This window comes from Glycine max, chromosome 9 (genome assembly GCF_000004515.6).
Source record: "Glycine max cultivar Williams 82 chromosome 9, Glycine_max_v4.0, whole genome shotgun sequence".
In the NCBI taxonomy this organism is placed as follows: domain Eukaryota; kingdom Viridiplantae; phylum Streptophyta; class Magnoliopsida; order Fabales; family Fabaceae; genus Glycine; species Glycine max.
In genome coordinates this window covers 43,615,561-43,626,820 of record NC_038245.2, presented here as the reverse complement: position 1 = coordinate 43,626,820, position 11,260 = coordinate 43,615,561, and the positions used below count along the sequence as shown (strand labels likewise).

The 11,260-nt window shown below is 30.2% G+C and overlaps 1 protein-coding gene across 1 annotated transcript; it reads left to right on the top strand.

Moving 5' to 3' along the window:
• Window positions 1–9,976: 9,976 nt before the first annotated feature.
• On the top strand, window positions 9,977–11,031 carry LOC100784673 (uncharacterized protein At5g65660). The gene is made up of 2 exons (XM_003534215.5): window positions 9,977–10,516; window positions 10,611–11,031. The coding sequence occupies exons 1-2, from the start codon at window positions 10,319–10,321 to the stop codon at window positions 10,779–10,781; spliced, it is 369 nt and encodes a 122-aa protein (XP_003534263.1). The 5' UTR covers window positions 9,977–10,318; the 3' UTR covers window positions 10,782–11,031.
• The last annotated feature ends 229 nt before the right edge of the window (window positions 11,032–11,260 follow it).

Sequence of the window (11,260 nt, the reverse complement as noted above, 5' to 3'; positions counted from 1 at the left end):
GAGAAAGCAGCATATCTTAGTTTCTCTATTACATGGATCCTTCATGACGTGATAAGAAATCAAACACATGTTATATTTAAAAACATCTAAATTTAGTTTTTATATATGTGATTTTTAATTCTTGTGTATGTTATTTTTATTATTTTTTAGTCTTTAAAAAAATAAAAATGATACGAGTATAAACTAGAGATGTTTTAATTATAAAATGTAAAAAATATTTTGAGAAAAAGTAATAAAAAAAATATAGTACTAAGAGCATACTAACAAGACAAGAATGATCCTACATACTGATATTTGTTCAATGAGGTGATGATGAGAAGGAGTGAAACATAATTAAATGGAGGGCAGGGGTGAGGTGGGTAAAGTTGATAAAAAGGGGAGAAAGGAAAGCAAAGAAGGGCAGAAAGAAAAATAAATGAAGGAAGAAAAAAAGAGGGGACAGAAGAAAACATGAATTGAGGGGAGACAAGAATGGGGCAATTGAAATGGGTTTGCCGGGTGTCTCCACTCTCATCACCCCATCTTTTTTCATCATTACCAACTCTCTCTCAGAAATGGTTTGCCTAGTCTATACTCTATTGACTCTAGAGTGTAGTCATGTTCTTCTTTATGTTTCATACCTATACTACCCTCTACGCTTCTAGCTATCACCATTTCTCATTTTTCACGCACTACCCCTATCATCACCATACGTCACTCCTCACTAATTTACTAATAATCACCCTAAAAAACAAAAATTACTAGTACTAATAATCATGTCTCAGCTCGCTTTATTCTTCTCATCTGATGCCGCTAATTACTACTACTCGCAAACCTTAATTATATCTTACTTCTGTTCGTAAATCCATATTATAGTATATGTAAACAACTGATTTTTTAAAGTTTGTTTTCATATTGGGTTTTTCTTTATTCTTTTGACTATTTATCATTTATAAATAAAATAAATTATCTCTTTTCTAGTGATATTTCCATTTTAAAGTTTCTCGGATGAATACTTTATCAATTTAAAATCAAGCTTTTAGCAAAAAAAGAAGTTATTTAATTATATCGTTAATTAATAAATAGTTTTTTTTAAATAAGCATTTTAATTAAAAATGAATCGTTTAAAATATAATAAATTAAAACATTAGTATCGCAAACTAATTCCATTATTTTTAATGAAACTATTTTTCTAATTTAAATTATAAATAGAAAATATTAATAGGTATTGACTAAATTTGGATATTCATGAGTTTGATTAAGTTTGAAAAGGTGAATACCAATCAAATTAGTATGAATGGGTTTTGTGTAAAATTTTATGCTTGACTCGAATTGAATTGACCAATTAGACTTAATTGGTTCGAGTTGAATCACATACCCATGAATTTCTTCTTTATTTTTCCTTTGAGAATATATATATATATGAGTTCAAATGGTTTTAACAAGTGTAAAAATTTACTAATTCAAAACTCATCTCAACCTAATCGGATTTAAATTCCTATTCAATATACTCCAACCAAATTAGTTTATAGGATTCATGTCAAGTTGGGTTAATGGAATTTACAAATTTATTTAGTTTGTTTGTGGGATTATTTGTAAAAATGATTTTGATTAAAAATAATTTTAAAATAAAACTATTTATGTTTGGATATTTTTATTCTAAAACAAATTAAAAGTAAAATTTGAAAAGAAAAAAAAAGACAAAGTCATAATATTCACTTGATGAATCTAATACATAGCCGAGTAAGCCTTGACTAAATAAATCAGTCATTCTTGTGGACGAATCATTAATCGGGTACAATAAAGTTAACTTATTGTATTACACAACATAGGGCCAAAACGGCTTATGACGATTGAGCCCATAAGACTTAGGCATGAAGGTTTTTAGCCTTTTCTCAAATGTGATTGAGGCACGATTAGATATTACCTTCCCCTCACACACGAGAAAGGCACAAAATACAACATCCTCCTAAAAAATGCAAGAATTGTTACAAATTAGAGAACGCACTCCATAAATAGATATAATCTTCACCTGATCACATTACGTCATATATAATAAAACTTATTGAATTCTTAATTGACTTTAAGCCTCCTTAGCGAACATATTCTCTGGTTAAAGTTATTTGAATTCAAATTTTATTTTACATTTAGAAATATTTCATTAACATAAGATTACAAACATTTATCTAAATTCACCTTAACTAATTTTAACATAATTTTAGATCATCCAATATAAATCCAAATCCGCACTCAAATTTATGTCCATTCCTAAGCTATATGAAATCTAACTTATTACCGTCTTGTACAAGATGTTCTTGAATTAAACCTTTTAGTGTTTCGCCATTTTCCCCACCTCATGTCAAGTTTGTAACTTTTGTAAGAGATAAAAATCTTTCATCTGTAATGATGTCGATAGTTTTATTTTTTGGGTAATTTGATCTTTAATAATTTCGTCAAGCCAATGATTAGCCAGAAAACCAGCCAATATTTATTTTGTTTAGTTAAAGAATGCATAGGTATTGATAGGGTTGAGAAGGAAATTGTGGGCATGGAATGATGAGAATGACAAGGGATAAGGATATGGCTGGGGATAGCATTAGATTACATTAGTGAACGAAATGGCAGAAAAGAAAAACGTAATACTAACAATATAACTAGAATGATTTATGGAATGAAAATAAAAATAATTGAACAATATTAGACATAATAAGATTCCAAGGAAGATTTGCTTTGGTTAGGAGCCACAGGTTTTGCGGGGCAGTGGTACGACACAGGGTCCCAATGCCGGAAGGAGTCCGCTTTTGCCGCTACCCCATTTCTTATTTAATTGTAACGGTCACGTTGAGGGTGAGGCGTTCGATGAAAGGGTGGAATTGTGGATTAATGCCGTTGGAGTTATAAACGGAGTTTGAGAAAGAGGGTTGGCACGTGGGTGGCTCGTGACTGCCAGAGAAAGCAACCCTTCATTCATATGTATAAGATTTTTCAATTAATCATTATTTTAAAATATACATCTAAAAATTAAAAAATAATCTTGTGGCTAATGAAACAGGTAGGGCCCATCCTAAATTCCTAGTCTAGACTCACGTGTGAAGGCTTTAATTGGTGACTGCGACCGTGCCTGCTGCGTGCGTGCGTGCGTGCGTTCCCTCTCGCTCTTGCACAATACTACACTCCGATTGATCAAAGAACTAGCGTTAGCGTAGCGTGCACCACTCTATGCTCTACGGTTTTTTCGTTTTGTTCGGTCTCTTTCCCACACACCCCAAAGCTTTTTAACCCACTACATTTGCAAAATTCAACCAGATATCTGACGTTTATTTACCTTGTTAGGTCAATTTATTTACTATTGAAGCAAATCCTGTTCATGTACAATTACAAGTTACTACAACTTGTTCAGTGCCAAGTATTAACATTGAGTTTTCCTTTTTTCGTGCAGCTACTAATTTTCTATCCATGGGTTTGATCTGCAGTTGTAAGCCATTTATGACATGTAGTAAAATAGTATAATGAATTTCACGTGTTTTGGAAATGGGGAGCACATAATGTTCAAATGGTTGGCTATTTTTTCTTACTAGTTATGGGTTACATCTTGAAAGTTTTGCCTTTGCTGTAGAAGTATGGCCCAAGCCCACACATGGCCCAAATATTTCTAGAAGAAAGATACCCAATATATTGTGTTTAGCAGATAGGAAAAAATAACTTAGGACCCATCTCATAAAAAAATTAGGAAGACTTTATCCCTTGGGTGATTAGGTTCTTGAGCGTCCAACGAGCACCTTGGATTTTCCCATAAAGATGTCCATTATCATTGATATCATACGTGAGACTGAAGACATCTTACTTATTAGTTATTAGCACCCAAACTTCGCCAAGATTGAACCAATGTAAGAAGTAGGTGGGTATTTGTATATGTTTATGTGTTGACTTCGATCAACACTTGTGATGTTGTGTTTGTGTGGATCCAATATTTAAACTTGTAAGTGCTATTATTTAGATTGAACTTAAGCTCAGCCCGTAACAATATTATTTCACTGTAAAAAATGAGGACTGGAAAATTTTATTATTTAAGGATAACTTATCATCCATCATTTTTCTTTTTCTTTATACAGGTGCTAATTTATTTTATTTTACAGTCTCATAATTTATAAATTCCTATACAAGTATCTTTTTGACATATTATCCAGATAAATTATCAATAATTTTACATACAAAATGAGAAATGAATGTTTTCTAGATTTATATTAATTATCTGAAAGGAAAGAAATATAATTTGAATTGATTTCATGTGTATAAAATAACATCTGTTAAAAATAATCAACTTTTTAAATAGATCATGACTCTCAAGCAAGAATAGATTCCGGTTTTAATAAAATATAAAACTTATTTTATTATAAAATGCCCCAAAATTTAATTTGCAGTACTGATATATGCATTGAAAGATAAGTTAAAAAATTTGCACTACAGACTAGTCATTTGATCATAATATTAATTGGGTGAAAAGCTTAGATACGTCAATTTCCTAATCTATATAAAAAAAAAAAGCTACTTTTCACGAATTGGTTTTGTACAATAGGCACAAACAAGTGATTTTGGTCAAATCTCGTTTTATATTTTTCTAATTCTGTAATTACTATTAATTTAAAATAATGACATGTTCCACGTTGGCTATTCGTGCTTTTAATTAGAAGGATGACGCTCATACTAAACAGCACAACTCATCTATAAATTTAAGTCTTGATCCAATCTGCGGACAGCACTCAGAAAAAGGAAAAAAAAAAGTCTGTTGTACGTAGTGTATATGGCACATGAATCATGTAATTTGATCAAAGGTATAAATGTAATCGAGAGTTTAACTCAATTTTGTTGAAATCATATTTAATTTCTACGAATAAAAAAAGTATAAATATACTTAAAGGTATAAATTAAGGCAATTAATGAAGCATAAAAAAGGCACGATTTATATAAAGCACAATGAACATTAATTAATAGCATATTGTAGGTGCCTGTTCATAAGTGCTTGAATTTGTTTCAGTTAAAAGTTAGGCTAAGTGGAAGCATCATATACTGCTTTTATTCTATGGATAATGCCATTGAAGTGAAATGGTTCCAATTAAATCAAGATACATAGTAAGGGACAAAGGATTCCACGAAAAGATAACTAGCTAGCATTTGCTGCTCAAACATTGCAAGACAAAGTAAAAATATCTGATAATATAGATGCTCATCTAATCTTCCAAATTATAGGTCCATGAATCCAAAAAGTGGTACATAAAGTGTCCTCTATTTCAGTTTGTGCTCACAATGGTCCCGAATCCAATTATGAGTAGTTCTGGCAGCATTTCAGGGTATTTGTTGGGTATCATCATCCACATAGGAACCCACTCTTTGCTTACGAAGCATAGTTTTTTATGGATCACTGATGTTTTCCTAGCCAGTATGAAAGCAAGCTAGCGTAGCGTCCACTTGCTCCAGCTAATTCTCAGTTATGGATAAGACTAAATGACATTAGGAGCCAGAGAAACGCGTCAAAAGAAAAATAAAAGGTGACATGCATATATATATATATATATATATATATATATAATATAATGCCTAGCTTGCCTCCATCTTCTTCCAGCATGCCCATTTATATTAATAGTGGCCCTCGATCTCAACTTGAATGCAACTGCTATATTTGCATTGGTGCACCTCGCTCCTTAAAAATATCTGACGCAATAAGTTTTGTGTATTTGTAATATATTGTATTGTATTTTTATTTATTATTAAAAGTTTAAGCCAGTTGAATCTCACAACTTATTAGGATTGTAAGTTATTGAGATTAAGACATACTTTAAAGTTTAAAGATTATTTATAGGCATACTTATAAATTACTAATCAATAAAATTCTTACAGGACAATAATAATAAAATTCAAGTTATTGTGAAAGTCCAATATATTATCAATTAGACTAATTTTTCTTGTCATAATATTATGTTATGGTTCAATAAGTAAATCATTATTTTAATTTGAGTCATTTTAAGTACTTATTCTTGAGATATCAATTGCAAAGAAAGAATACCAAATAATTAGAATTTTTTTTAAAAATTTTCAATGGGTTCTATGGATTTTATTGAATAATCACGAGGATGAGTATTTCAGTGCTTGTCTCTTAAATTTCAAGCCAACTGGGTTTTGATATATATACCTACTGAATTCCACCATGTGTTGATATATTTTTTTGGCAGGGTTTCATTATGCTATGCTGAAAAGTTGGGGCAAGCGTTCCTCTCTCTTTTTGTTTTTGGACTGTAAATATAGAGGGAGAGACACAGAAAAAGAGAGAACGTCCTCTAAAAAGGTGACTCAAGTTGATTTGTTTTAGGATGAACGTAGCATGTTTAAATGAGTAAGTCCAACAGGAATGACTTATCTTTAATGGGTTGTTGGTAAAAGTCTCTAGAGAAGATATTATAAAAGTGGTGATCACATGTAAATATTTAGATTTTCCAATGAGCTAATCAAGTAACAATAACTATATATACTTGTGAGAGTTTGCCACTCGTAACTTTAATTTTAACTGTTTATTTTGATTGTGCGATTTAAATTTGTTTCTCTTACAGTTTATTTATTTAGGATCATGAGTATTTTTATCGAGAAAAAAGTTATACGTACATCCAAAAAGTAGTATAATTGTAATAATATATTTATTGACTTAATGAAGTCCACACTAGTTTTATGAAGTACTACTACTATATGATAACAAATATACCATGTGATGATGATCGCAATGATAATAATAGGTAAAGTTTCTGGGCAATCGATCTTCTCATTCTTTTGAATTAAAGGCGTCTATAACTGAAGGGTTTAAAAGTAAAAAAAATCGATGACGGATTTCTTAATATAAGCAGCCAGAGTAAGTATTTGAACTTCACACGGCATATCTAAGATGGTGACAGTATCCATTAATCCATATTACTGTCGATCATCGCGACTACGTAACATGTCGATCCATTTCCATTAAAAAAAAAAAATTGTCCATCTATATCCATTGGATACTAGGGATAAATTTTAATAAATTCCCCCATTAACACTAATTTATAAATTAAAATAAACTTCTGTATAAACTAATTTATAGAAACTCATATGTTAGTTTCTTCAACAACTTTTTTTTTTTAATCACACTTTAGCTAAGTTTTCGCTTATGAAGAAATATTTTATTTATTTTCTTCTTTTATAACTATTTATAAAAAAATATCTGAAATAAATTTTAGACAACGTGTTGTCATCTCTTCCTTTATATATATATATATACATATATATATATATATATATATATATATATATATATATATATATTAATGCATTAGTTTCTTTTTTATTTTATTCTTTTCCTTTTCACTTGTCTAGCATGTCTATGTCATTCTCCACCTCACGGAAACCATTTTTCATTCCTCTCTTTGGACACAAGAAAGTACATATGTTTTATTTTTTTATATCCTCTTCATTCTTTTCATAAATCAATTAGAAGGAAGGCGTTCATATAACGTCCATGTTTCTTCCTAAACAAATCTCACCACTCTCCTACTCTAATGACTCATTCTCCTTCTTTCCATGATGCACTATAAAGTTTTTTATTATTATTATCACAAAGTTTTTAAGATTTTTTATTTGACATTTAACAATTTTCCCATCAAATTAGTCCATTTTAGAGGTAAAATAATCTTTCTAGTTACAACTCCAACTCCAAATTAAAATCAAAATTTAAGACTTTAGTTAAGGAATTCAAGTGTTGAATCACTTATACCAATAACTTTTGGTAAAATAATTTCAAACACCATATTGTGTACACAAATCTATGAAATATGATCATGTCATTTTTGACCCAAAAAATAAATAAAAATACCACACCAAAATAAAGACACCATAGGAGCGCAATATGTTACAAGCAAACCTTAACCACTACTTGTTACCCTTGCACAAAATTAACTCAAAAATGTATTTCAACCCTTCAAATGCTCAACAAAACAAGGGAATAAAACCACAAACAGAGAATGAATTGGAAAAGAAGGGCATGAAACACAAAACAAAGGTTGTTATAGGTTCTCATTTAACTTTTCAAATGCCCATCAAAATAACACTATTTATCTTCCTTCATCTTAACCTTTCAAAAAATAAAAAAACCCAGTCTAGTTAACATTTGCCTGAATTTAATAAAGACCATTAAATAGAGGAACTACGTGCAAAACAGTTTACATATTCAAAGACTATGTTTTTGTTTAATTAACAGTGATTACAATTGGTAGATTTAGTTGGTGATTTACTCCATATAACATTTATTACACGCTTAAATTATATAAAAATATATAACATAAAGTTATATCCGTAATCTATATATAATATAAAAAATTCGTGGATTACTATGAAAATAGGATATTACTAAATTAGGATCAAAAACCCACTCACACTCTATTTAAGTGTTGTATATTGAAAAAAAAGTTGACACGAATTAACATCTAAATAAAAATAATATTAAAAGATATATAAAATGTGCAACTTTAAAAGTTATAAAATTCAATTAAGTTTTTTTATAATTTTATTAAGATAATATTAATATGAAATAATTTTACTTCCATTAAAATTAATAATTAATATTTGTCAAAACCTCAAATACATATAAAATAAATATTTTTTCCCATGATTGTATAACAAAATATAAAAGAATAAGAAATTAAATGAGTTTTGACCGTTAGAGTGGAATTTTTGAGAAATAAGGTAACAAAAAGTGGTGAGAATGGTGTACAAATGCCCGCAGCCTTCCAATAGCCGCATTGTTTTTCTTCTTCTTCTTTCTTTCGTTTCCTTGAGAGATAATTTCCTGCTTGCCACAATTATGAATTTATTAAAGAATCAATTTTCATGTCCAGTATTAATATTGAATAACATCTTTTACAAATTCAAAATAATATTTTATGGGTCATAAATTCAAAATCTTTATATGGTTTTTGCACTTTAATATACTTGCACAGACAATCAGCACAATGTCGGCGGTGGTGGTTACTTTCTCCATTGAAAATGGATAGGTGCAAGTGTACAACTCTTAATTTTTGAGAGTCAATCTTAATTAGAAACTAGCAATTTTTAAATGTTTATAATAATTTTTTATATTTACTTATTTAAAAAAGGTAAAATAAATAACATTTTAAATTTATGTATTAAAGAGTTGATTCAACAGATTGTATGAAAAATTATTGTAAACTTGATATCCATTTTTAAATTCTACGAATTAAAAAAAATATTAAATTTATGTTGTTACTCTAATATAAAATATCATAAGAATAAAATGAAATTTTCATGTTTATTTCTTAAAAATCACAATAAAAATTCTGTTAAATGATTTTACATTTCTAAATTAATTGATTTAAGGAACAAATATATTTTTTTCATAAAAAATTATTTTTTAAAACATAATTTTCTTAAAAATATTTAATTAAATTAATACGCACTAAGAAGTTATATCTCACTTGTTGATTTCGACATACTCATAATTTAAGTCTTTTCATGCTTTGGTATTCCAGACTAATGAATTGGATATGTCAATAGTCATTTGTCGACCAAACATATAAGGAGTTACAATCATTGACATGAAAATTACAATTTCAAAATACCAATAATGATGATTAATGAGGAAATTAAAGGCTTGAACACTGTTACATAACCTTAAAGATAAAGTTATGAGGACAAATTAAAATTTACGAGTTGAATTTTTTTTATTAGATATTGTAAATCTTATGTAAGATCTAGATAGTTAGATGGACAAAAGTAAAAAGTAAAAACTTATATATTAAGTCAAATTATTTTAAAAAAAATTGTTTATTATAATTTTTTTAAAACCTATAATGTGAAAAAAGTCGATTTAAATTGGACAAAATTATTATGAGAAACAAATTTGTTGTCTTGTCATGGAATTTTAGAGTAACAGGTCTTCAGATATTTGTATTTGAGACTATTAAGAATTGAAGATAGGTACATTAAAACAACTGAAGTTACATCAAAACAAGTACAAATATTTTTAATGCCAATTTTGATGAAAATCCTTAAAATATATATATAGCAAACATGTACCAAATCCTCTTGGGTGCTAAAGCATAAAGCAGCTTTTGGTAACGCTCATCGCTGTGAGTGACGACGATCACCAAACCCTTCCGTACTACACTCTCAATACAATCTATATATCCCAACGCACACTTCACTCCTTCCTTCAAGTACACTCATTTTTCTTTTCTTTTCTCTCCATATTCTTGTAAATTTTGGCTCCTTCCTCAATGATACCAGGGCCACTCGGAAACAAGTGTGCATAATGGAGGGCCAAGATCTCTCTCCACCCCGCATGGACACATCTCGACCGTCCCTCGGCTTCCCCTTGGGCACTGCCCTCCTCTTGATCATCATCTTCAGCCTCAGCGGCATCTTCTCCTGTTGCTACCACTGGGACAAGTTACGCTCCTTCCGTCAATCCCACCCTGCTCCCTCCCACGCCCAATCCCAACCCTCCACGGTAACCAACCATCCACATCTCTCTACGTACACTAACACAACTACTACCAACATTTTTATCACAATTACAATTTCTTCTCTTTTTGTGTGTGCAGGAGCTGAAGCAAAGCAAGGGTGAGAGCTTACCGGTGCTGATGCCTGGGGATGAAGTGCCTAAGTTCATAGCCATGCCTTGCCCGTGTCAACCTTCACGGCCGGAGACTATCGTTGTCACCGTCGAGAAACCGCCGCATAAACCGCCGCTCGTGGTGCTACCTTTGTGTTAATTAATTAGCACCAGAAGTATGTTAATTAATCGTGGGTGCTGTGTTACAGTGTATATATGTGCATGTTATTGCCACGGCCATTTGTTCTATGACCCACTGAAGACGGTAAGGTTTAAGAGAGCAAAAAAAAAAAAGATTAAGGATTAAAGGATGTATACGTAGGTACCAGGTCAATTCCCAGATGGTGGCCACTTCATTTGTGTTGTTCTTGTATGTAATTATTAATTTAAAAAAACCAGCTTTACTTTTATCAACTTTCATTTAATTAAGTTTACGAAATAAAATTAATTTTGATAATTTTAAGGAGATTTCTTATTATTAAAGCAGTAGTTATAAGATAGATCGAGCGCTAGGATCAACATGAGGTGTGCCAATTCCTTGCATCCGTAACGCGAATACGATTGTACTAGTACTTGTCTGTGAATACAATATATATCCACATATAATGGGTGAGCTAGATGTAAAAATTATTAGAAAAG

What these genes read in the sequence shown, in the direction of transcription:
- LOC100784673 (XM_003534215.5), top strand. Translation starts at nt 10,319, where the DNA reads ATGGAGGGCCAAGATCTCTCTCCACCCCGCATGGACACATCTCGACCG. An exon ending in CCCAATCCCAACCCTCCACG is followed by an intron (nt 10,517 to 10,610) that starts GTAACCAACCAT and finishes TTGTGTGTGCAG; the next exon opens with GAGCTGAAGCAAAGCAAGGG.